General features: G+C 51.7%; 1 protein-coding gene across 2 annotated transcripts in view; it reads right to left on the reverse strand.

Moving 5' to 3' along the window:
- Grid1 (glutamate ionotropic receptor delta type subunit 1) overlaps positions 1–27,399 on the reverse strand; it is a 735,469-nt gene extending 708,070 nt beyond the window's left edge. For both annotated transcript variants that reach the window (XM_055607998.1, XM_055607999.1), the window contains exons 1-2: positions 27,206–27,399; positions 24,848–25,003 (exon numbers count right to left, since the gene is read on the reverse strand). In XM_055607998.1, the coding sequence (XP_055463973.1) occupies positions 24,848–25,003; positions 27,206–27,284 (235 nt within the window). In that variant the 5' untranslated portion in view covers positions 27,285–27,399. The remainder of the gene's footprint in view (positions 1–24,847; positions 25,004–27,205) is intronic.
- Positions 27,400–27,551: the final 152 nt, after the last annotated feature.

Genomic DNA, 27,551 nt, shown 5'->3' on the forward strand with positions numbered 1-27,551 from the left:
ACACTTTTTAGGCACGGGCAAGAGTTTGTTGGTAGAGTAACACGATGGTGACCTCCAGGGCCTGAGAACAATGAGAACATAAAATGTGACCACGCAATACAGCAGCCCACGTGGCTGAAGAAGAAATCCAAAATGGGGTCATCAACTGTCTCCAATTCTGGTCTCAAAGCTCCTGGGCCCTCAGGTCCCCTTGGTACCTTGAGCCCTGCAGTGCCCCATGCACCTGGCTCCAGGGCTGGTTTCCCTATCAGGTACTAAAGCACAATAATGAGGGGCAAACCTCATTTGCCAGAAGGCAATCTGCAGTCATAACCAGGCCAGGCTCCATGGGAACATGTCTATAAATTGTTTCTGACAATCATGTTATTTCATGAGAGCATCACCCACTCACTCGCGCACATTTCTGGAGAGATCCTGACACACAGCCCTACTGACTGCCTGGCCCACTCTCTAGCTGACCAAATGATCAACTAACAAACAAAGCAATCTCAAGCCAGTCCCTAAATCACAATCTGTCCTGCCCAGCAGACGCCTGCGCAGAAAGTGGGAGTCCCTCCAAGCTCAGCATCAACAGCACAGGATAGCAGCTGCCTACCGGTGAGTATGCTCCCCCTACAGAGCCGAACTCTGTGCCTGCGGGACTCTGTGGCTAGACATTCCTGGGACATTATTTCATAAAGAAATAGGCATATGACCCAAAATGGGCCAGTCACAGTCTTCCAAGGACTTGACACTTGGAGTAGCTACAGAACATGTTATCTTTCCTTGGTTATCTTTTGCTAAGCAAAGGGAATGACCCATGAAAAGAATCTGGCAAAAACTGAAGTCACACAGAGCCTTTAAAAAAAAAAATACTCCACTGCCAGACCTGGGACCTTTCCTGAATCTTCTTTTGCCAAATGTCAGGATATTTTGGCTCTTGTCCCGTGTACTTAAGGAGCCATGGCTAGTATTCACTAATTAAACTGCTGGCCCAGGCATATACCCCTGGTAACAGGCTGCCATCGGAGCATCACGATGATGCCCATCTCAAAACCGCAAGGTGCTTCCCTTCTCTCCTTCCCCATCCCATTTCACCCTCAAAGTAAGCACAAAGGGGAACCCTGTGGGCAGGGTTTGTGTCCAATGTAGCCTTCCTCCTCCTCTTCTCTACTCTACCATCAGTTCCTGAGACTCTAGGGCCAGGTACAAGTCACCCTGGATGCTCCAGAGTCTGATGAATGGCACATGCTGACTGGTCCGCTGTGCCTTGGAGAAGCATGTCCTGGCACAGCAGGTCCTGCATCCACCAAGTACACATAAGTAGCCTGGCCATGAGTTCTGTGTCTGTCCCCATCTTATTGATGAGGAAAGTGAAGTTTGAGACCTTGGGCAAGTAACTCGAGGTCAAAAGCTGGTGTGTAGGGGCTGGAGAGGTGGCTCAGTGGTTAAGAGCACTTGTTGTTCTTACAGAGGACCTGGGTTCAATTCCCAGCATCCACGTGGTGGTTCACAGCCACCTGTAGTTCCAGTTCCAGGGGATCTGGTTCCTTCTTCTCACCTCCAAAGGCAGCGCCAAGCGTGCAAGTGGCGCACAGACATACATGCAGGCAAAACACACACACAAATAAAATGAATAAATCTTTTTAAAAAATTAACTGGGCAGTGGTGGCTCACACCTTTAATCCCAGCATTCGGGAGGCAGAGGCTAGCAGATGTCTGAGTTTAAGGCCAGTCTGGTCTACAGAGTGAATTTCAGGACAGCCAGGTCTACACAGAGAAACCCTGTCTCAAAAGAAAGAAAAAAAAAAAAAAAGGTTGTTCAGCTGCTTCCAAGGGTTGTCTCTCACCTTCTGACTCCAGGAAACAAGCAAACAAGCCTGATACACCTGTCGTACCCTGACACCCTCACCCAGGACTATGTGCCTGGCCCAGACATATCACAGTGAGAGTGTCAGAAGTGAACCAGTATCCCTGTGGACCATCTCCTAGGAGCCTCTGGCGGTCTTGAATCCCAGAGAGGAGTCTCTTGAGAAGATAGTAGGGTGAAGGCCAGAAGGAAGCAGCCCTGAGTCAGAGAAGCCATGAGACTAGCAGAAACCAGTCACAGGAGATTGGAGACTCGCTGGGGAGGGCTGAGGTAGACCCGTGCGTGCCCTTGGGGACTGGAGTCAGTGATTACAGCATCGCTTCAGCCACGCTAATTAACTCGCTGCTCCCAGGGGCACCGCTCCTGCTGCGCTGGTGGCTGAGTCCTGGCAGAGCTACGCACAGGGTGCACAGCAGGGAAGAGGACTGGGGCCTTGGCCTCCTGCTAGAGAAGACACTGAAGGATGGCCACCTTGAGTGCCCTGATGGGGACTATGGAGACCAGCCACACCCTGCTAAGGAACCCACAAGTACAAAAATGTAAGTGGAGGAGGACAGCACTGAGTCAAGGACCAGGAGGCAACATCTGGGAAGAAGATGACTTCAGGAAAATGTGAACTCGGAACTGCTAAACATCCCCCAGGGGCCTTCCAACAGGTCACAAGACTACACCCCTGGCCTAAGACTGACAATCAGTCCTCCGTGCCACCCACAGTGATTGAGCGCTTGCTGCCTGCTTGTCACAGTGCTGGAGAAAGAAGACCCAAAGACAGCAGTCTCTCACCTCCTAAGGATGCCATCCTGAGGATGGCAGGATGTAAGCAGTGCAGCAACAGGGATGTAGAGTGACAATAAGTAAGATGAAACTCAAAACAGAGGCAGAGAAAGGCTCAGGGTTTGCCCAGAGTAAGAGGAGAGTGAGCTACGCAGACAGAAGAGAGATCCAAAGCATCTGGGGGACTCCAAGGAAGGCTTGTGACGAGCAGGATAAAGACTGAAGTGCAGGGCAAGTGAGGATGGACACAAGATATGCAGGGAGCACACAGTACTGATCTGACCAAAAAAGGAAGTTCCAAAGGATGGCAATGACACTCCACTAAGGGCAGTAGAGATGGGTGCATGGACAGAGGCTGAAGGGCCTAAACTAAGAGAAGCCCCTGCTAATATACACAGCTAGGACCTGTAACAAGAGTGAGAGCCCAGTGTGTCCTTGCAAAGGATGCAGTAAACACCAGTGTTCACCCTGCCTGGGAGAGGAGGAATGCACCTATGGGGCAAATGGCAGGAGGCGGTCATTGCCGTCTAGACCTTGTAAAGAGCTGTGGGACTCTCGAAACTATCTGTACGTAAGATTTGGCTAAAACCACAGAGGACAGGGTGGAGAGAGAGGGAGAGGGGAAGGAGCTAGCTCCCTGTTCAAAGGTGTCTAGGCAGAACAGCTAGGGTGAAAGGCTAAGGAGGCCACCCAGCAGGGACAACCCTGGAGGAAGGACTGCAGTGGCTGAGGGGAGAAAGGGAGTCAGGGCTCTGCCCTCTGAGAGCCCTCCTAACTCTGTCCTCCTAGCCTAGAACTAGAGGTGGCCTCCTGCTCACTAACCCTGAGTCTTTCCTGTCCAGTTTCAGCAGACAAGCCCAGGGCCATTATTGCAATCCTGACTCCAGAAGGACAGGCAGGCTTCAGGCTCAGTGAGCCCACAGCATATACACATACACATACAAACACCTGCCTTAGCTCCTGAGGGACACGCACTTCCTAGCCTTTGCACATCTATTTCCCTGCCCCTATTACTGTTCCATCATGCCCCTGGCAAAGTCCTATTTATCCTCTAGGCCTCAGTCCCTGCTCTAGGTTCATCCTCCCAATATAATCCCTTAAACACAAGAGAAGGATTCTAACAACAGAAAAATCCTACTGCCAGCACTGAGAGCCAACTGCTACAGACAGCTGATGGGTGCCCCAGGGCTCCTGCTGTCTGCTGAACAAGACAGAGTGGTGACAGAGAAGACCAGGGCAAGGACACTACCCTGTGCCCACAGCACCCTCCACAAACAAGGCAGTGCTGACTTTGTTGTGGTCCCAACACATGTCCGTCCCACAGCCTGAGCATCAGCCCCTCTCTGCTTCTTCCAGGGCTGTGCCTCTCCTCACCAGCTGGAAATGCCAGACAGACACATGGTAAGAAGCCGTGTGTGGTGAAATGGCACTCACATTTTCAATCTGTGGTCCCTCGCTGCAGGCTCAGCCTCTGTGGAGATGTCGCCCCAGAAGTGGGTGTTAGGCAGAAGGCCCCACTCCCCATCTCTACCTGCTCATGCAGGACCTTGGCTTAGAGGCTTCTGACCTCAGGGCTCCAGATCCCTGAGCTTCATTCTTCATCCAAGGAGGCTCTATTTAGAGGGCTAGGTCCCAGGGTCTGCCGTGGGGAGTCTTGGTGTCTAGGCAAGACACAGAGAGCCCACAGTATGGATCAACTTTAGAACACTAATTCTAGCCCTGTCGTGAGGAGACTGTCACACAAGGGTCAGTATGATCTTCTCAGTCTTGCCCACCCCTGTCTGTTCCTGAGACCCTGGAGAAAGTCTCTCCTTTCGCCCAGCACTGATAAAAAGCCTTAGGCAACAGGGGCTCTAAAGCAGAAAGAGGCACAAGAAATGAGTACTGGAGAAGCAGGAGGCTGCTCAGTCCGCACACTAGACACCATGTTCACCTAAGATGGGGAATACACGTTTTTTATAATACCACGTGCAGCCAGCATAAGAACCCAGACTGGATAAACAGCTCTCCAAGGGCACACCCTACCAACACTGGTCATCAGCACGTGCTGCCTCAGCCCAAAGCCACAGGAGCCAAGAAACAAAACGAGTGAAAATGGAGGTTGATACCCGTGGTCCTCACTAACATACACCCACACCCACATCACACACACACACACACACACACACACACACACACACACACACACACAGAGGCAGGGGCGGGTGGTGGCTCGCCCAGCACTCACTAGGACGAGAGGTTAGGTGGACCCTAGTGGATTCTGGTGAGGAGACTGCAACCCTTGGGGTGGTCCATGGTGCAGCAAGCAGGAAAAGTTGGGATACAGGTCTGATCCTCAGCCAAGGCAGGCCAGCCTCCCAGGACAGAGGGGAGGGCAGACCTGACAGAAGCCACACCCAACCTCCAGGAAGCCTTATAGGGCCCTTCCCTACCCAGTGGTATCCTGGTGGGGTGCCCCCTCTGCATTTTACTAGTGTTCGTTGGCAACAGAGCCCCATGCATCCTGCCCAGCAGCCAATCCTGTGGACACTGATGATGAAAAAGTTTTATCTGTGTGTGTTTGTTCCTCTATAAGGCTCAAGAACTTTAAGAATAAAGACTATGGCTGTTCCGGAAATGTCCAGTTTCAGGGAAAGGCCACTGTGGGGATTCAAGAAATGGTTGGATGGATGGATGGATGGATGGATGGATGGATGGATGGACGGACAAATTGCCTTTCTTGGTTTGTTGTTGTTACTGCTGCTGGTGGTAGTTTTTTGTTTGTTTGTTTGGTTGGTTGGTTTGGTTTGGTTTGGTTGGTTTTTTTGCTTTTGTTTTGGGGGAGGGTTGTTGTTGGTTGGTTGGTTGGTTGGTTTTAGTTTGGGTTTTGGCTTTTTTGAGATAGGGTCTCACCATGTTGCTGACCTGGAACTCACTATGGACATCAGGATGACTGTGAACCTGCAACAATTCTTCTGCCTCTGCTTCCTGCCACCATCCAGCTAGACTTCCTCTTTCTTCTTCCCCCATTTCATGTGAGTGGAAGTGGTATGTGTGTATAAGCAGATGCAAACACGTATATGCGGGTTCACATGTGGGTGAGCGTGCACGTGGGTACACATGCATGTAGAGGCCCAAGGTTGTTGTCAGGAATCCTCCTTAGTCACTTCTATATGTACTGAGGTAAGAATTCTCAGTCAAACCCAGAGCTTCCCACTATGGCTGGTCTTGCTAGCCACTTGCTCTGTGTACCCCTTGTCTCTGCCTCCTGAGGTTGGAACTTCCAGCAGCCGCCACGCCCACTGGCCTTACATGGATTCTGTACAGCCACACTCTGGTCCGTATGCCTGCGCAGCAGTGCTTAGCCCCTGAGCCAGCTCCCCAGCCCCTGAACTTCCCTCTAGCATTATCACTGAAGGATCAACAAAGGACATCACACAGCAACCTTTGGCCACATGAGTGCACCAGACATCGCCAAGGCACTCCAAACTATGTCCTAAAGACGAATCGCTCAGCAAAGTCCAGGTCCTCAAGCTGGGGTTTCTTCAGACCTCTCTGCCTTCTTTCAACATAACTGAACCTCCCGACACTGAGCTTAAGCTGTGGCTCATCTTTTGGATTTCTATATATAAAATAAAACATCTAACAAAAATCTGTATCTCCAGTGTATAGAACAAAGGGAGGTTTCAAAGCCCATTAACTCATAGAGATGGTATGTTACTGGGAGAATATGAGCTGTATAATTAAAACAATTTAAATCCGATTACAAAGAGACAGTGGGCTTTAGTGCCTGCCACCATCTCACTAATGGAAAGAAAACCAATATCTTACAGGGTTTTTTAATTTCTGTAAGATCATGAATTAGAACAGACTTGTACCACGATCCATGTTTCTGATAAGATGAGGAAAGGCCACCCTTGAGGTGGAGGCTCTTTACAGAGCTCTGCTGGTGTGCCTGGTGGCCAAGGCCCTGAAGCTAAAGGCCACATGACCCTAATGTGAGGGCAGCCTCTGGAAATCCCATTCTCCAAGCTACCAATGCCTGGCTCCCACATCCTCTACTGAGTCACGGAGGCCTGCATCTGCTGGGGAAGAGCCGCCAGGGCAGGGAGAGTTACCAAATGACAGCTGATGGCCCAGACAGGGATATGAACCCTACCTTGTAGAGAAATAAAAAAAGCACATTTCAGTGTGAAATGGGGGCACATCTGCGACTGTGATAAAGGAGAGCAGTGACAACCTCATTAGCCACACAGCTATAGGAAGCCAGGGAAAAATGCCATGTGACCAGCCCTACCCTCAGCATCCTGCCTCTCCAGCATGACAGGCAGCCACTGACTGGCTGGTCCTACCTACTGTCAGCAACAGCCAGGAAGCTGTTCATACAAAAGCCTGGCCATCCAGACCTGTCCCAGCAGGCTCTCCAGGTGAAGCCTGGATTCTGAGCCTTGTCTAACTCCCTGAAGCTGAGGCACGAGCCTACTGTGCCCACACATGCCTGGCACGGTATCTGGTGCAGGCCCAACTCCTCAGAGGCATGTGGATAAGGGAGTGAACGGCCATATACTATGTGCAGTCGATCACTCCCTCAGACTCTCAAAACGCTCTTCAAAGCAGGAATTCACGGGAATTTCACTTCACAGATTTTGAACTGAGGCTCAAAATACGAGGGAACATGCAATGAATCATATAGCTGAAGAGGAAGAGGAGAGATTCCACACATCCAAACACTGGCTGGTGTCAAAGGCCACCCATGAGCTTACACCAACCCCGCTCTGGGAGAGGATCAACATGAGCAAGAGCCAGCTGCTGCCTCTGAGGTCCCAAGTCCAGGAATGCCATCTGACACCAAGGGGAAACAGAAGCAGAAGGCCGTCCTACCTAAATGAGCCTCCTTAGGTCCAGTAAAACTTGTAAGATATGATTTCCACATGCTGAAAAGCCCCTGTTCAGTCTGACCATTAGATCTTTCTTACAAGCCTGGCAGAATTCAGGTCTCCTGACTTCTGAGGCCCACATCGGCCCACTTGGCCCACTCTGACCTGCCACTATGGTGCTGAGCTGCATATAGGCGGGTCCAGCCACACCTCACCCGTGTTCACCTTCCCCATCACACTAGGTGTGAGCCTGGCCAAGCTGCTGCATAAAGCTGGAACAGCTGGGGAGGGCATCTCAAGCTACTGGCCTGCACCAAGTGGGCTAGTGAATGCGGACTCTTTCTTCACCCAGATGTTCAACCTGAGAGGCCCCATACATGGCTCCCTGAATGGCCCCTATGGAAAAGGGCCCCAGTTGTCTATGACAGTGATCAGCTCAACCCATGCTTGGATTTCTCTCCCCCTGCTCACCCAACCCATTCCACAGAGCATGTGCCACAGGCCACTGTGAGTACACCAGAGCCTTGATCTCTGACTATGGTCTACGTGGAGAAAGGCCCAGGCTGTGATTTCATATGCAATGCAGACTTCCTTGTCGGAAGCCAATACCATCCCCATAGTGCGGAGACTCTGAGAGCAGCCCAGTAGGACATACCAGGAGGGTGACCCTAAGGTAGAAAAGAGACAGGGTAAGGGGCTACCACACCTACTATCTGGACTTGGATAAATTTATTGCTCTAGGCCAGCTCTCAAAGCAGGGTAGCCAGATAGCATTGCCAGAACAGCCTGGCAGCCTATTCCTCACTTCTCCCCCCTTCATGGGGACCAGGCAGCTGTAGCCATGGGAGGTAGGAGATAGACATCAGGGCGGGCACTGACCCTGCAGAAGGCCTGGGACCCAGCCCGTACTGAAGAGCTAACTCAGGGCCCCAGGCATTCTAAGCATTCTCCTACTGAGCCACATAGCCAGCCCTCTTTATTTTTTTAAAACAGTCTCACTAAGTCTCCCAGCTGACCTTGAACTTGGCAGTGTTCAGCCTCAGCCTGAGGAGCCTCAGCCTCCTGAGGAGCTGGGGTTACTAGCCTGCTGGCCTCCTCTGGTGACACATGTCACTCTCTTGGCTGGCTTTGCTGCCTATGCCACATTCTGCTCTGTGGCTGTAGTGTACAGGGCAGACAGCCAGGAGAACCTGGCCCTGGTCACTACTGGACATGCCGTGTCCCAGAGAGTGAGATCTGCATGCTGGAAGCTACCCTTTCAACACTTTTACTAGCCAGAGGAGACCCCACTTCTTTCTTGTCCATGCCCACCTACTTTCTGTGCTGATCTGATCTGTCATCCCCTGCAATAAGGCAGCCTGTCTAGGGGTGCAGTAGTTCATTGTCTCAGGGTCCTCAGCAGTCCTGGGAAGTGACCCCAGGATTAGCCCCAGGCAATGTCCTCTGGATCAAAAGGACAAACTGAGGCTAGCCCAGGGCAAGGTCTAGTCTCCCCAAGCTCCTCTTTCTCCTTGGAATCTGCAGAGAGCTGCCAGGATGGGCCCATTCAGAGATCAGAGATAGGAAAGAGTCACTCTGATGAGGAGTGACTCTGATCAGGGCCAAAAAGCAAAGGTTGCAGCTGCAATATGAATGGAGAAACAAGTATATGAAGCCAAGACCCAGTGCCCAGGCCTGAAAATGGGCTTCATGACACAATGCAGGTCCCAGAAGATGGGAATTCTTAAAGTATCCCAGAGAGTAGCAAGCATTTGGCTCATCTGCTGTTAGAACTGGGGTTCCGAGAGGGTAGGTGGTCCCACCCACTCGGGGCTCTTCAGAATTGCGGCTCTTAGGTGGCCTTTCCCTCCCTATACCCTACACTTTCCTCCCTGTCCCTACTCTGACCCCATTGTTCAGATGACTGTACCCCAAATGCTCCCATTATTTACAATGCCTCCTGGCCCACACCCAAGCACCGTATCACTGCTCCAAAGGCCATCTTTTATCTGCCCACCTCCAGCCTCCCAGCGACTGTGTTTCCCAAACTGCCAGCCTTGCCTGGCCCAAAAGAAGGTTCATAGCAGCACATCTAGCTCCCCTAGAGCCCACTAAGAAGGAAATCCTGCTGTTGGTGCAACACAGGTGCATTCTAGAACTCCTCACCTGCTCACCTTTAACTTGACACAGCCTCTGCCCGATGCCCACAGTCAGAGATGCCACGATGCACACCACTCCAGGTGAGGCTACTGTGGATTGTAGGCCCACCAACACTTCTTTTCCTTGGATGCCCCACCCTGTTCTGCCGTATCCCTCTTATGCTCAGGGACTAGAGTGGTGCCCAAGTCTGACCAATAAGAAGAGCATTCATGACATGTCTCCAGCAATCATAAGACCCTGAGGAGGTTTACGGTAAATAATTCCACCCAGAATCCCCTTCCTCTCATGAGGAGAGACCAGCAGCCAGGATGATGTCTAGGATGAAAGCCCACCCACAGGACAGCAGAGGCAAGAGCCAGAATCCATTTAGACCCTAAATTCTGTAGATCACAGCCTCTGGCCTCTTCAGTCGCATAGCCTAAAAACTTCCCTCTTTACCCAGCTAGACTGAGAGCGTCCGACACCTGCAAAACAAGGATGACCAAGAGAGTGTTTTCAGACCCATGTCAGAGTTCACGGACTAAAGAGGGGAGTAGAGGAGGGTCCTCAGATGGGCTGCTCTGCCCTTCCAGAGAACACACATGTGGAACTTCCTCACAGGCCTCACACTCCTGGGCATCCAGCCAGGATGCCATGGCTTAGCTTCCTGCTGCACAATCCTGATGGGTCCTCAGCAGCATGCCAACCAATTAGGCTCCATTGGGATTAATGTTTATGGGGCAATGACCCCTATACTCAGTCATTACTATGTTCCCAGCACATGCGCAGGCAGGCTCAGTAAACTCACCAGGTCATACAAATGCGCAAATGTGTGTGTTCAGGCCCATGTGTGTATGCATTAGAGGCACAGTCACATAACGACTCAACAGACACTTGGTCCATCTCTGCAGATGCCAGGCTGGCAGAGCTCTGTGAGTCCTGGGGCATCAAGTTCTTGCTGGTGCTTAAGGCACTTTGGAGGAGTTGACAGTCACTAGGCAAATATGACAGAGAGAATAGTATAGTGGCAGTGAGGTAGCCACAGCCCTGGCAGAGGAAAAGCACTGTCAATAAAGCCTCCTGAGAAGTGTTCTGGTTTGACTGTAGAAGATATGAGGTCCAAGGTCCAGAGTATATTGTTAGAGCCAGAGAACAGCAAGAAACAAGCTGGACATTCAACTGGGGATAGACTATTTGGCCTTGAATGCCAAGCACAGGTGCCATAATGAAAATACAGGAGCCACAAGGGCCTAGTCAGATATAGTTTCAGGAATATGCGTCAGAGTATGGGCACGACCAGGTCAACAGCATGTCTGTGGGACACAGGGTGTCCCAGAGAAGAGGACACACTGCCCCCAGAGCTCCTAAGAACACTTGATGGTGCCCATCTGTGGGTGTCCAGCATATCCCAGACCCCACCATCTTCTCTTTAGTGGTGTAAGTATCCTTGCCAGGAGCTAAGCAGATAAGCACGTCGGGCCGTAGCCACAGCTATGCTTAGGCAGGCTTCTCCTGGGGGAGTTTTGATCATGAACCACTCTGACACCTCCGCTCCTGCTCACAAGGAGATCCCAGCACCTGCCTTGCTAGAGGCTGAGGGGAGGCAGCACCAGCAGCTGACTTTGCCTTTGAATGGGAGCACAGCTCATCAGCTCCTGAGCACCCAGGGAGGGAGGCTCTAGTGGAATCTTGTGGCCAGTGGCCCACCATACTCACAGCTGCCAAGCTGGCTGGACCCAGATGTACTGTTGCCTTTCCCTCCCCCAGCTCAAGCTCTGCCTCCTGTCCTAACCTAGAAGAGAAGTGGACAGGACAGTGTTGGCCACATTTCACACACGCAGGCTGAAGCTTCTTGGCTAAGCCCACCAAAAGATTACTAGGTTAGAGAGGAGAATGAAACCCACATTCTGGCACACAGCCCTCTCTGTCTATACAAGATCAATGCAGGGTGAATTGTGTCCAGGCCAGGAACTTTCTCACTCTAGTCCATGAAGGTCAGAGACATCTCCATGTTGCTTTGTTCTTTCTGTGAGGCCTTGAGAAGGTCCCGGATTAGCAATTATCTGCTTCCAGGGCTAGGAAAGGCAAAGCCAGCTCCCACATTTTCTCTCCATTCCTCAGACATGTTAGGAAGGGCCTATCCAAATGGAGCTTTGATAGCAGATGTCTGTAACAGCAAGCTTCCAGGCCGCACAAGCCGCCGGACCCCAAGTGTTTCTGAACATCAAGGCAGGACCACAAGCAGCAACTCGCCAAGGAGCCTAGTTCCACATGTCTGTATGACCCGTCATCCATCCAGGGACCTTTGTTGAGAGCCTAACCAAGAGTCTTAGGAGACTTGGCAGTATTTCCTAAGAGAGAGACACTTCTCTGATACCCTGCAGAATTAAATTAATTGCTTAATTCAGGTGGAAGAGCATGCAAAAGATGAAAAGAATGCTTTGACAGAAAATTCCTATACCATACTTGGAGTGAAAAGAGACCTCTTCAAAGAGATAAGAGTTGAAGCATAGCTAAAGTCTGATGAGGAGTCCATCATTCAAGAAACCCTTTACATAGTAGTCACTGCATGGGCAAAGATCCTATGGTAGATGCATGCTTGCTTGGCCCATTAGAGTGATAGGAAAAGGCCAATGTAGCCTTGGTCAAGAGGTGTGACAAGGAAGAAGAAGGTAGCAAGACCAGCCTTGGCCAGGGTATTTAAGGACTTGCTGGCCCTAGCAAGGGGTCTGTATTTTATTATTATTGCAGTGAGAAACCATTTAAAAGTTTCAGCAGGAGAGGAGATTACACTGATTTTTTTTTCCAGAAAGTCTAGTTGTGGCATAGGCATTGGGCTGCCAGGAAGGACAGAGAGAGAGAGAGGGAGCACTGCAGAAATGACCTCAGGAATCCAGGCTAGGACTGAAGAGGTGGGATGAAAACAGGAGACTAGGGCAAAAACAGGGACTGGAGAGAGACATGAGCAGGAGATGCTAAGCAAGGAATAGCAGAGCTGCCTAAGCCAGGCCAATGGCTCCCCCCCTTTCCTAAGCAAGGCTTTGCTCTTTGGGCAATGTCCTGCACTGCCTGGAGTTTTCCTGAGACACTCACTGTACATGCAGCTCTGGACACAATATGTAAATAGACACCTCCACCCTTCCACAGCACTCAGCAAGAGCCTGTGGTGGAGCAACTGCTACCTAGCTGCCTTAATTACTTTCCTATCGATGTAATAAAACACCATAACCAAGGCAACTTAGAGAAGAAAGCATTTAATTTGGGGCTTATAGTCCCAGAGGTTAGATTCCATGACAGTCATGGCAGGGAGGTCTGGCACTAGTGCCATACCTGAGAGCTTACATCTTGATCCAAAAGCAGGAGACAGAGAAAGCTCACTAGAACCAGCAAAAGCTTTTGAAATCTCAAAGCCCATTCCCAGTGTCACACCTCCTCCAACAAGACCACACCCCCTAATCCTTCCCAAACAGTTCCACTAGCTGGGGACCAAGTACTCAAACATATGAGCCCATGGGAGCCATTCTCATTCCAACCACTACACTAGCCCACTGCCCACTACATCCCTTTTTTGGTAAGATTTTGGATAGGCTCTATGTGCTACCTAGAAATGTCAATGAGGGTCTGCAGTCCAGGAAAAGTGATTGAAGCCCCAGGCCCTGCAGAATCACACCCTGTGATTCCATGTGTGTGAGACCATACAGAACAGAAGCAGCTGAGACCCCTACCAGCTGCAGTGTGACTTGGCTTTTGGTATATTTCCAACTCTTACCGGTCAACCTTGTGTTCTGTGGGTGCTGTGGTCAGTGGCTCAGTGTCAAACCACAGAAGCAGGGCCTAGACACAGCCTGCTGAGCATTTCCATTTCCTTGGCCAGTGAAGACAACAGAGGGTCCCTGGAGGGCTAGCTTGAGGTTGGGGAGGAAAACCAATGCTCTGGAAGGCAAGAATGGGGTTAGCCAAGGTTGAAACTAATTGGGCTCTAGAGTAGTGAGTGTACAGTCCACACTTAGTGATAAGTGACCAACTGCAAACACCCCAAATGAAAGTGTCCGGTGCATCTCCCTTCCTGTGGAAAGGTCCCACGGCATGAAAACTTAGAGACACCACAGCCACAGCACAGCAAGAGATGACAACAGGAATGGTCATGCTTCATCAGTGTCAGCTGAGTATACAAAAAAACAGGAGTCATCCCATCGCTCTTCTGTGGTCAGATGACATCAGGAGGATGATACATGGCTAGTCTTTCCTCGGTGACAGGAACAGACTAGATCTCTGTGGTTAGTTCTTCATTTGGTTCTTAAGACAACCTACTAACAAAGGTACCTCTATCCCCATTTCTCAGGAAAAAAGCTGAGGCTTACCAAGTTAAGTCCCTTGACAAGGCACATCAGGACCACTGTGTACTAAGAGGGACAGGGACAAGTAAGTATGTCAGCAAAAGATATGCACATAATACAAGCTAGAAACCCCGCAAGGATCATAGTAACGGTCTTTAGAAAGGCTGTGCTAAGGAAACAACCTCAGAACAACCTTGGGTCAGAAATGTGCATTGCCTAACCCTAAGGGACACAGATCACCCATTCTGCACCAAACAGCTCATTTGAGAGGTTCAGGCACCAAGGCCACGGGAGGGCAGGGATGGCTGTTACTGCTATCACAAAATGCCACAGACTGTATGTCTTAAGCAGCACAAATGTTCCCTCGCAACTCAAGAGGCTTAAAGCCCAAGATCAAGGTGTCAACATAATGGGTTCTGAAAGAGCCCTTCTCCTGACTAGTCAACAGGCAACTCCTACTGTATTCTTACAAAAGAGAAAGAAAGACTCTTTTTTCAAGGCACCATTGAGACATACCAGGCCCAGGGCCCAGGCCTGGTCTCTAAGAGTTTTCAGTTCAGAGCTCAGAGAGGCATCAGCATATAGCCTTTTCTGGCTAGATGGAATAAAGTGTGTGGTCCCAAACCCAAGGGTCACCCTTTGCAATGAGCAGGAGGCCATCACAGAAAGCTGAGAACAGAAGGCAGGCCAGGGAGAGGGATCCTTCTTCCCAGATGCTGAATGTGAGGCCAAGAGAGGGCAGTAGCCTTTCCAAGAACAGGAAGCCAACTGGTCTAAGTTCATGTTTCGGCCTTAATTGCTGTGACAAACACCTGCCATAAATAAGATGAAGGAAGAAAGATTTTCTTCAGTTCATTATTTCAGAGGTTTCAGTCCATGGTCACTTGGCTGTTTCTCCCAGGGTAAGGAAGATCATCCTGGAAGGCACTGTGTAGAAGAGCTAAGTGGCTCATCTCAACGAAGGCAGGAAGCAGAGAAAGAGACTTCGGATGAACTATGCTCTCCAGGGCACATGGGCAATGACCTATCTCATCCAACTAAGTCTCATCTACCTCTCACCACCTCCCACGAGCACCATGCTAAAGTGGCTCCACCCACACTTAGGAGCACAGCTCTTAGGATTCAGTCACTTCCCAAAAGACTACACACTGATAACCAAGCCCCATGTATGAACCTGGGGGTGGGAGTGTACTTTTCAGATACAACGCATAATAGTCAAGATTCGAATCCAGACCTACTTCCAATCACCATACAGAGCAAGGTGTTATCTGTCTATAGCTGGCTCCTATGGGGCTGAGACAGCCAGGCCCATACCAGCCACTCTGCTCTCTGGACAAACATGGCTGCAGCAAGATTGAAACACCATGCAATGACAGGCCATAGCACCCAGAACCCAGGCCTGCACAGATAGGAGCCTCCAATAGGAGCCATGCTGTCAGCACTGACCTCCTTCCCTATTCTCCTGGGACACCCAAGGAGGCTGAAGTTCAAACTTCAAGATGCAGGCCTCAGCCACCAGATATGAAGCAGGGGCACCAGCTCACAGGGACAGTACTGAGTAAGACCTAGAGCTGCCTTAGGGACCACTAACTGTAACACTGCCTTTTTCTAGCCAGCAGCTAGCCAGCACCTGGCCCCTAGCGTAGGCTTTCAGTGCATTTCCTAACCACCCTTGGCTGGCCTCTGCATCATCCCCTCGTTGACAGTGAGGAAAACTGAGGTAAACAGCCAGTTTCACAGCTGAGCAGCGATGGCAGCCTCAGCCCACCTGACAGCACATGAGACTCCTGCCGTGTCCCAGGCTACTATCTGTTCTCAGGTAGAGTAGAAGGGACAGGCAGAGCACAGCTGCGCACAGGTGCAGGCCTTGTGGCCCTGCTGCTGCCTAGATGCTCTGGCAAAGACAATGTGAAGGCAGAAAACTGAAAAGGCAGGACTGGCCAGAGCCAGTATCCTTAATGTAGCTAAAGAAAGACAAGAAGGCCAGTGACAGGCAATCCTGGGCTTCACTCCCTAGGAACCTAGCAGCCCACAAACAGGTAGAAAAGGGCCTGCTGATCATTCACAGCCAGTAGGACACAGGGAGAGCCCCGGATCCTTCCACAGCCTCTGAGATGGGAAAGTGTGTAGAGATGGAAAAGGGAAAGCCCAGAGAATGGGACACTGACAAGCTGTCAGAGAGGCCAGCACCCCAGAGGAAGGGCTGTCACCAGCTAGTTAGTATTGTTGTCAACTTGACAGAATCTGGAATCACTTGGGAGATGGGCCTGGGGCAAGCCTGTGAGGGGGTGAATTGGTTTTGCTAATTGATGTGGAGAAATCCCTTTTAGCTGTGGGTGGGACTTGTGCTTAGGAGTGCGAGAGCTGGCTGAGTGTGAGAGCAGGCATGCATCCGCAGCCCCCTCCTGCTGGCACCTGCCATGTGACCAGCTCCCTCAAGCTCCTGACACTATGACTTCACCACCACAGCGGACTGTGAACTGTGAGCCAGAACAATCTTTTCCCCCTTAAAACTGATTGTCTCTATATTACATCACAACAGGGTTTGAAAAGGAGGCAGGCCAGAGGGATGAGGTCACAGGAAGTCCAGGAACAGGCGGTACTGCTGGTGGCCCCATTGGTGGCCACGCCTGGAGCACGACTGTTTTGGTTTTATTTTATTGTCACACGGGCTCTGTAGTCGTTGTCTTCATATACACTGAGGAATGTTTAAATATAGCTAATCACACAATGCATAGCGCAAAAGCGTCATTATGAGAACACTTATTATCTACCTTTGGCCTTTCCCAAGAACACGATGGGCCGCCACTAACTATACTCCCCATCCTATGCAGCAGATCCCTTGAACTCACTCCTCTTATTCAGCTGTAATTACGTCTCTTCCCACCACCATCTCCCTGTCTCCTCCTACAGCCCCGCCTCTCATAGGCACGGCCAGGGTATAAAATCCAGAAGAAGTCATATCTAAGTGTTTAAATTGGACCAGAAGTGTTTGAGAAGCAGTCCAGATCCAGCATTTCAACTTTCAAGTCAATGCTACTTTCTAGAGAACTGGGTGGCCAGCTTTGTTACTGTGACAAAAAGCCTGGCATACCAGCTTGTAAGGACTCAGAGGGGTTCACTAGGGCCTGCAGTTGGCCTGTTGCTTTCTGAGCTGGGTTGACACAGTGCATCATGGTAGGAACACACGGTGAAGCTACACTGCTCACCTCCTGGCTGGGAAGTGAAAAGGAGAGAAAGAAGAGAGGAAGCAGTTTTCTCTTTGGGAGTACACTCTCGAACACTGAAGATTTCCCGCTTGACCCCACTTCTTACAGACTCCAGCAGGCCTCAAAAGCACCAGGCAAACCATGACAGTGGTACATGACTCAGAAAAAAGACAACAGAGCTGAAGGAACAAGGTCTTGACTCCGCAACTACAAGATTTGTAACAGTCTCTCTGCCCTGCCTGGGCCTACAGGACGTGGCTATAAGTACTGACGATGGTCATGAAGGCCTCAAGAAGATCCTGGAGCAATAGCCCCAATGTCACTGTGGGAGTTGAAGGATATCCACATACACACAGACACACCAGTTCAGAGGCAGCATGGAGAACCTCACTAAACTCTACCACATCCTGCATAAGACGCCCTCTGGCTGGCTACTCTGTAAGCCCCACATGCCAATGTGGAGGGCAGAACAGGAAAAGATAGAAACCCCCAAAACATGAGGAAATGGATGGGGTGGGCACACAGCCTATAAAAATGAGAAAGGGTATGGGCTCACATGTATGCATTTTGCCGCTGAGTTCTCATGTACGTTGGCACGTTTGTGTGTGCACATGCCCTGAAATGCTCCCAGGGGTCACTGCAGAAGAAGCCTGGCGCCTGGAAGGAAAGTCTGTGGGGATCCAGAGAAGGGATGACACGGTTCCTGGTACCTAGCCAGACTCTAACAAGGAATCGTGTGCACCTGCAGACTTGGCACACCCCTTCGGAGTTGAAGTATCACTGGCAACAGTGCTGAGAGGCCAGGAAAAGCCTCTCTCTCTCTCTAGGCCCAGGGAACAAAAGCAAGACTGGCAACAGCGGGGACTTTAGGTAGAGATAGGGAAGATGAGAGTCTGAGGCTGAGCCTTCCTGGGCAGAAGAAGAGGCTGGGGCCTGCGTGGCAGCCCACACTAACAGTGTGGCTCGTCCAACAGAGGTTTCTGCTCTGCACTTCCATGTGCGCAAGCAGCCCTTGCGGCCCAGACGAGGAACCACATGCCATCCCAGAGCACAGGTGAAGATGTGGAGGCCCCACAGGCCTACAGTGTGATACCTGCAGAACATCTCTGTGGAATGAGAACCCAGCCACGCATCCCAAACTATCCCAGCCACTCTGGATGAGACTAGAGACATGCCGAGAAGTCAGCATAATGACCAGGAAAGAAAGTAGAGGCCGTCAACATGCTCTGGACACAGCGGGCACACTGAGGCTGCATAATAGCGGCTCACAAAGTCACTTATGCCCTCCCTAATCTCCAGAACTGGGACTATGCTGGCCATGTGGCACCGGAGAATGGAGGCTAATGATAGAATTGAGTTTTCAAGTCAGCTTACCTTAAAATAGCGATCTTACTCTTGATTATTAGAGTGAGCTGGGGTCAGATAATAGTATGAGAAAAGGACCCGGCTCACTGCTGTGAGTTTTGGAGAAGAATCATGGGGCCCAGAGCTGAGGAAGAAGTAGCCTTGGGGAAGTCAAAAGGCAAGAACACAATTCTGTCCTAGGGCCCCTATAAGGTACCATCCATGCCAACCCCTGTACAGTAGCCTGGCGAGCCCACTCAGGCTTGGGACCTGCAGAGTTGTCAAACGATAAAGTATGCTGTTTTAACCAACTAAACTTAGGGTAAAATCTGTTTCTGTTGCAAGAGAAAACTGATACAGCTAAGTGTTGCAATGGTGGCAGGGAGCCTAGAGAGGCCTTCTTGATGGTATGAATGTCACGCTCACGCGGAGCCCCTGGCAATGTCTGCAGTCTCTTGAGGAAGATGCCCTCAGGGATGTCAGACGTGGAAGTAAAAGAGGACCCTGTGGTCAGGGAAATAGATCCTCCAGCAGAACTCAGCACTAGTGTGGCAAGTGAGGGTCAAGGGGCCCACCAGGGAGATGAGGAGGGTAAGCTTGCCAAGCCTTCAGAAGCAGCTATCTACAAGCTTCCTGTCTTGTTGTTTTTTAATATAATTTTTATTTATTACAATTTATTCACTTTGTATCCCAGCTGTAGCCTCACCCTTGTTCCTTCCCAGTCCCACCCTTCCTCTCTCCCTCCCTCATCTCCTCCCATGCCCCTTCCTCAGTCCACTGAGAGTGGAGGTCTTCCTCCCCTTCCATCTGACCCTAGCCTATCAGGTCTCATCAGGACTGTCTTTCATAGTCTTCCTCTGTGGCCTCATCAGGCTGCTCCCTCAGATGAGGAATGGATACAAAAATTGTGGTACGTTTACAAAATGAAATACTACTCAGCCATTAAAAACAAGGAAATCATGAAACTTGCAGGCAAATGGTGGGATCTAGAAAAGATCATCCTGAGAGAGGAAACCCAGAAGCAGAAAGATACACATGGTATATACTCACTTATAAGTGGATATTATATGATATAGGGTAATCACAGTAAAATCTGTACACCTAAAGAAGCGAAGCGAGAAGGAGGACCCTGGGTAAGATGATCAATATTCATTCCGAAAGGCAAATGGGATAGACATCAGAAGAGGGAGAAAATAAGGAACAAGACAGGAGCCTACCACAGAGGGCCTCTGAAAGTCTCTGCCCAGCAGTGTATGAAGGCAGATGCTGAGGCTCATAGCCAAACTTTGAGAAGAGTGCAAGGAATGTTATGAAAGAAGGGGGAGATAGAAAGGCCTGAAAGGGTCTGGAGCTCCACAAGGAGAGCAACAGAACAAAAAATCTGGGCCTAGGGGTCTTTTCTGAGACTGATATTCTAACCAAGAACCATTCATGGAGATAACCTGGACCCCTGGCACAGAGTTAGCCCAAGGCAGCTCAGTCTCCAAATGGGCTCTCAAATAAGGGGAGCAGGGGCTGTCTCTGACATGTTTTTTTTAATCACATTCATTATTCTGTCAACATTAAACTATACTTGGAGAATTTTAGCTTTTTCAGGTTTTTAATGTGGTGTTAAGCGCCGGGCTCAGGGCTTCACACACAGTGGGTGCGCACTCTACCACACCCCCACTCTTTGCTTTTTCTCCCCCCCCACACACCTTATCTTTTCTGAAACAAGGTCTCATTTATTCCAGGCGGGTATTGAACTCACTTTGTAGCTGAGCATAAGCTTGAACTTCTCCTCCTGCCCCTACCTACGAAGCACTCACATTACAGGCGTACTTCACCAGACGCGGTTTGTGTGGTCTGAGGGATAAGCCCAGGCCTCCGTGCATGGGAGACAAGCACTCGACCAACTGAGCTACATCCCCAGCCCCTCTTACCTCATCTTTTTAAAATGCTCCTGTGCTTCTGGTAACCAAAGAATACTGTCTCATGTACCTTCCTCTGCCTTTTCCTTGAGCCGTTATACTTTCTTGATGTGACAGACACAGCTACAGCATATCCAACAACTTGCATCTTTTACTCACAGTAAAAGATAATTTCGTGAAAGGAGACTCATGTTCAGCCAGTTCTTTTATGCATTTACATAATCTTCTGCTTGAGCAGGCACTGAAAAACAGTATGACTTTTTCAACAAATTAGTATCTTTTCTCATATTTGTCTCGTAGAGCATATTTGTCTCGTTTTCATACTTGTTAATGCAAACTTTAACAATCAAAGATGCAACATTTCAGAACCTTAACTGTCCTGTTGCTATTGTTTTTGTCATTTTAGACCCTCAGAAAGTACATATTCTACATACTATCCTAAAAGACAGTGTTTGTAAGGTGTTTGTACGACCAGCCTGAGAAAAATCATAGTTTAAGGCCAGCACGTTTAAGCAGAGTTTCTTGTTTTCTTCAGAAATACTTAAGTATGTATATCTCACCATAAATGATGCCATTTCTTTTTTAAAAAAAGAAAGAAGGAAGGAAGGAAGGAAAACCGTGTATATTGGAAAACACATGCAGGCGCTAGAAGCAATGTTTACAATTAGTTCATGGAGGTTTCAAAAAGGAGCCAATAACATAGCGCATGGAACAGGATGAGAGCCCTCTTCGTTTATAAAATACAATGGAAGAAAAAAGACTCGAAGGAAATAATGCAGTAATGCAGCAGGATTCAGGGGGATTTTGTTCTGCTTCTTGCTGCTTTCCACACCTTCCACGTTTTATATAATGAGCATGCATTGGCCTCTTTCTTTCTTAACATTTTCAAAGTAACACGTGTTCATTGTAGCCATGCATTCCATTTATAATGGGGGGGAGTAAAAGCTGAAAATGAAAAGGTCATTTAGGGTCCTCTCTCAAGGAAGTCACTAGCTTAAGAAACTCTGTAGCTGAAAATATCAACAGCCTTAAGAGACGAGGAAAAGTCATAGCTGGGTCAGAGAATAAGGGGGAATTAGTGTTTGCCGAACACCAACCTCAGGCCTTATGCAGGCGATTTACACACGTCTCATCTCATTTAATCCTCCCAATAGTCCCAGGAGGCAGCTACTACAATTATGCCCTTTTAACAGATCTAGAAGCAGAAGCTCAACACAAGGCCAAGGCTCCCTCAGGTTATTCAACGAGTGGGGCTGGCTCTCTGCTTGACTTCTTTGGACCCCAGCAATCAGGCCCTCATCCCTGGGTCATGGTGCTGCCTCTCAAACTAAAACAAGGCATCACTCCAACCCCAGACCCCTTGCTTGGGACACACTGGTCACTTGTCCTCTCTATGGTAAAGACTGAGTTCCAGGATGCCCTTGCTCTCCATCCCCCAAAAATGTCCTCTGCAGTAAATATCCAAGCGCAGGAGAAAAGGCTGGGCTAGCCATCCAGTTAGAGCCAGCTACTGGGCAGACAAGCACCCCATAGAACACAGCCAAGAAAGGAGATCCAGTGAGCTGAATACTTGCTCCACAAGCACAAAGCAAAGGGAAAGAGGCTGCTAAGCAATGCTCTGCTTTTTCCAGGGGCCTCCAGGGATAGCTCCTCCCTTCCCTTCTAGGCACCAGGAGCTATGCAAAGTCATGGATGGATAACAAGGTGGATTCTAGCCCATGCCACTCCCAAGGCTGAAGTGCCAGCTCTAACCAACACATACCAGACCAGCAACAGCACCAGGACAGTGCTTCTTTACCTAGAAACACCAACCCTCAGCATCTAATTCCTCATTCCAGATGTGCAGAAATGCTCCCATACCCTCTGAAGATTGTCAACTTGCCATCCTTGGAGACTGGCACATTTTTCCAGTTACACAAATAAAGAAACTAAACACCATAAAAAAAAGATTTTTTAACGGTCCTAGCTTGAGCCACTATTGCCAGGACAAAGCTGCATTTAAGGCTTGAAGGCCAAATGGCACACAGCTATACTTCGTTTGTTGTTTAAGTTGTTCCTTGGTTGACAAGTTAAAAACCAGATATGAAAGCCAAGTATGATAATGAAGTAAGGCCCATAATCCTAGCATTCGGGAGGCTAAAGCAAGAGAGTAGCCTGAGCTATAACCCTGCCTCAAAATGTCCCCAAAAGTTAAGTGTTACAGTAAAGCACAGACCTGGGGCTTCTCTCTCTCCCTCTCTTTTTTTTTTAAAGGTACCTCTCTAATACTAGGACTTTTCCCACCAAAAAGGCAGGAATCAACCAGGGCTGTGTGACAGTTGCTCCTTTTAACAGAGCTGCCCTCTCCAGAGACCCAGCTGCACATTTCATCTGTGTGTGCACCCTGCCTCAGGTTATAGCCCTGTGTCAGATCATCACCGTCAGTCCCTGGGGTACTTCTGGTGGAGATAGCTTTGCTTCATTCGGGAGCAAAATCAATGAACAAAGGATGCCTTACACTATACAGAGTTGTCAGCGCCATAAGAGAGGCGAGCCACAGGTGGAGGCCCCAAGGAACCATGAGAACAAGAAGAACAAGAACAAGCAGCCGTCTGGGGGCAGAGGGCATCTGGAGGCAGATGGTGGGATGCGGCCACACAAGAAGGACAGGTACTCCCCCATGACTCTATTTCCGAGGACGTAAGACATCAGACACCTGCCAATGCTGGAGGCAGCAGTTCCCATTATTTTATGTGAATGGTATGAAAGTGCATCATATTTGTGCAGGTACCAGTGGAGGCCAGAAGGCGGTGTCGTACACTTCTGGAACTGAAGTTACAGGCAGCTATGAGATACCGTATGGGTATCGGGAATCAAACGGGGGTCCTCCTCAAGAGTGGAAAGCGTCACTGACAACTGAGCCACCTCACCAGCCAAGGCAGTTCTCATAATAAACAACACCAGCCTCGCCCCATTTACCACCACCACCATAAATCAGCACTTGGGACTGAAGTTTGGGGGCCATTAAGACATCCTTCACCCTTTGAGCCTTACACCGGGCAGACACTCCCCAACGGCTGGCTGCCTTTCCATCCTTTGCTGTACCGAAAACCAGGAGGCCTTCACAGGCCCTCCACGCAGCATGAAGATTGCAGTCCCATCACTGACTCGCCTCATCCTTACAGGTACCAGGACACTGGTAGGCAGCATAAAACCCAAAGCCACAGGAAAAAGACCCTAGGCCCAGCAAGCCCAGAAAGAAACTGACCGCAGAGCTCCCAGTCAGCTGGCTTCCTCCCTGCCCCGTGGCCCTGGCACTTCTGAGAAGTCCCTAGATGCCATGCTTCCAGTTGTACCCCTGTATCCTTGGCACTCCAGCACTCTGGGGCACGAAGCACCACAAGGGAGCCTCCCTGTGGTAAACAAGATAAAGGGGAGGAGGAAAGGAATATGGTTGAGCTGTCAGGGCCTTGACCAGGAATCAGCAACATGGGAGAGGGGACACCTCAAGAGTAGCCAGCCAAGTGGGAGTGCAGGGAACGCACAGGAGGAAAGGCGGGGAGAGCTGACACAGACATCTGCCAACGCTGAAAGCGCTGAAAGCGGCAGGTCCCGTTATTTTACGTTTATGTGTGTGCTGCCTGCACTTACGTAAGTCCAGCCCCGGGCAGGCGCCATAGGAAGCCAGCAAAGGATGGTAGCCTCGGCGGCTGCCCACCTGTTGTCCCTGCGTCTGCGAGCCCTAAGCGAGACAGCTGCCGGGGAAAGACCGCGGCCCTGGCCGGCCAGGGTTTTCCTTCCATTACAGTCCCGCTAGGCTCTTTTCTTGAGCAAACAGCGCCCACCTCCGGTCCAGGCGACAACGCCCGCTAGGCTGTCCGCTCCCGGCACCAGCAAAGAAACCGGCGACTCCAAACACAGTGAAGAAAGGCAGAGAGAAGCCGAGGAGGACTCACGGGGCAGAAGCAGCAAGGACCCACCGGATGTGCACCCGAGCACCAGTCAGGCTGCGCGACAGACGCGGCGCAAAGAACGAGCCCCGAGCCCCGAGCCCGAGCCCTGAGCAGCAGGCCACAAGAGGCTTCTGGGGAGGTGCACGCGACAATGAGAACCCGACACGAAGACACACCCACCCACAAACACGCGAGAAACAAAGACCGCCCTGAGCCAAACGCCTGCTCCGCGGCGTGGAGCGCAGAGGCGCGCTCACCTGGCCGGAAAGAAGCTGCGCGGTCCTGCCAGGAGACCCGCTGGCTGGCGGTGCATAGAGACTTTCCACTTCCCCAGACAGGACCTAGCGAAAGCGGCCCTACCTTGCTAGGCCTGCCTGGGATGGCAGGCCACCATGCCTGGCATAACAGCCGACTGGGTGACTGCACAACCAACTGGGTAGCAACCCTCTGCCTGGACCCACTGCTGCGCGGCCTCACTGCAGCCCAGTGACTCATGCATGGGCTCCGTGGCCACTCACCTTCCTGCACAGCCTGGAACGGGTTATTGGCCTCGATGACCTTGATGGAGTAAGTGATCTTCTCACTCTGCAGGATGTCATCATTGAGGCTCAGGTCCGATACAGCCAACTGGAACACCCTGTCGTCCTTGGCTGCGTTCTCCTCGAAGATGGCACCTGAGGAAGAAGAGGGGTCAAGACCAGACCTGGAGAGGAGATCTTCCCACCTTCATTGGGCCCTAGGGTCAGGTCACTGTCTGGACCACTAGGTGCTAAGTGGATTGAGCTAGGATTTTTGTTTTGGTTTTGTCCTTCTGTAGCCTTAGCTAGCCTTGAATTCACGGTGATTCCTCCTGCCTCAGCCTTCCCGAGTAGTGAGACTACACGCATGAGCCACCAGCCTCAGTCCAGGATTCTGTGTTGACTGGGTAGTTGAAACCTCTCCCACCATAATCCAAACAGGATACGCTCCCCTCCCCGCACTACACGCGTGCACAGCTGCCTGGAGGGACACATGCTACCTTCAGGTCACGTGGGTTTCATAATCAAAGAGCCACATGTCCAGGCTACACCCCAAACAGAAGAAGTAAGAAGCTGAGGTGGCCTCCAGCTCAAAAGCACCCGACAGGGTCCCATAAATCCCAGCCCAGGAGCCAGAGTTAATTCTCCAAAAGGGTAATGTCCCCTATCCCAATCCCTGGATGGAGTGGTGCCTCCCCTTTTCCTCTGTATTCCCTGCTCAACGCAGAAGTGAGACATCAGTCCACAGCTGGCTCTCCAAAACCAAGGCTTTTTCCCCCCCTTTAGGCATAAGGCATTCATAGCCAGCATCTTGTATGGCCAAGAGGCTGCAAGGTGCCTCTGCTCTTTGTCCCTCACTTCCTCTTCCTGTGTGTATGGAGGGGGTGGGGCTGTATCCTAAACCCCCAGACATTCTGGTTTAGCAAGGTTGGGAGTCCCAGAAGGAGCCACTCTCGAAGGGTCCTTCTAGAAGCACGGCCAGCTCCTCCAGTACTCTGGCTGACCTGATGCTTTCGCGCGTTGCACTGCTTCGCTGACGCTGCCCTTACAGCGGAGATCCGTTAGACAGCCGCTCCGGGGTCCTCACCCGCAGCCCCCTTGTCAAGTGCCAAGGGTCGCCAAGGTCCTATTGCTTGACCCTCTAATTTTTACCCTGGAGCCGAGAGCTAGGTAGGAAAAGGACTCCCGAATTTCTCCCTACACTGGAGCCGCAGTGCTGACCGCGAGACCCAAGCCGGCTCCTGGGCGGGAAGCAGGTTTGGAAACCCGCCCGGCCCCGGAGGGGAGCTGCAGCCCTTGGAGTCGGAGACTCGGTCCCTCGCCACCCCTTCTCCTGCCCAGCGGGTAACATCAGCCACGTTTTTTCACACTTCCCAACCCCCAGTTTGTCGGTGTTCTCTGGTCTTTCCCAACTTCCGGAAAGGCGACTGCGGAGGGGCTCCCCCAGAGCGACCGCCGCCAGTCCCCCAACAGGGTCCAACTTCTCCAGATCCCAGCCCTCCTGCCCCGAACTCCCTACCACGGTCTTCCTCCGGTCACCCCTTCCTCTGCTTTTCACCTTCTCCCTCTCCATCCGCCTCTTCCTGCTCAGCGCCCCCAATCCCACTGCCCACGCTCCTTCCCTCCGCCCCTACCACCCAGACTGCACGCTGGCCCCAAGACTTGGATCAGCCAGAAACTCCAGGACTGTCCAGGATCGGGCTGCAGTTGCCACAACCACATACACACCCACACCGAGAGCTACACAGACACACACCGGGGAACCGGGCAAGCACGGCGTCCGCTCTAACAGGCTGACAGGGCGCCACAGTCGCACTACGCTCAGACAGCCCCACACGCCCCAACGCCCTCTCGCAGTGCCACCAACACCATGCCAGGTGCATACAGGCTGGCACGCTGACAGCACCCAGCCACGGTCACACACGGCTCCGCTTCGGCCTCTTTGATCTTGCCCCGCTAACTTAGCCAGCCCCCAGCCCTGTGCGCCCCGGGCCCCGGTGCTCAGGCGGTGCCGAAGGGCCCAGCCCGCCGCCGACGGCTCGGCCAGGGGCACGCGAGCGTCTCCACGAGCGAGCGTCCATCCCCGGATCCCCCGCAGCCGCGGCCCTAAGTGTCGGCAGAGGCCGCGGGGCCCCGCGCACTGACAGGAGCCTCGGGGAGCAGCGAGGAGCCCGCAGGAGTGCCGAACGGCCGGGGCACGGCTCCTCCGCGGGGCGGCGCGGGCCTTCGGGGGAACACCGCCTGCCGAGCCCCCTCGGCCCGGGGAGCCGCCAAGTTTGGACGCCTCGCATCAGCGGCTCTACTGGGGTCCCCCCCCCCCCCGCGCCCAGCCTCGGCCCGTCCGCCCTCCGAGCTCACCGATGTGAATGATGGAGTCGGCCCGCACCGTAACGCACTGACAGATCCAGGGAAGAAGCCACAGCGTCAGCGCTTCCATGTCCCCCGGGCGCGCGGCTCATCCGCCCGGGCCCGGGGCGAGGCCGAGGGCAGCGCGGAGCGGGGAGGCGCCGGTCCCGGTGCAGTCCCGGGCCGCTCCCCGGGAGAGCCGAGCCCGCCCGTGCGTCTTCCCCCGCGCTCCCGCCCCTGCGCCCTGCGCCCGCCCCAGCCCAGCCCAGCCCAGCCCCGCGCGCCCGGGCTCCCGCGCCGGCTCTGGTTGCGGTTGCCGCGGCGCTCGCAGCCCCAGCCCAGGCCGGCGCGGCGGGGT

This window comes from Psammomys obesus, unplaced genomic scaffold (assembly GCF_907164565.1).
Source record: "Psammomys obesus unplaced genomic scaffold, mPsaObe1.curated_primary_1811, whole genome shotgun sequence".
In the NCBI taxonomy this organism is placed as follows: domain Eukaryota; kingdom Metazoa; phylum Chordata; class Mammalia; order Rodentia; family Muridae; genus Psammomys; species Psammomys obesus.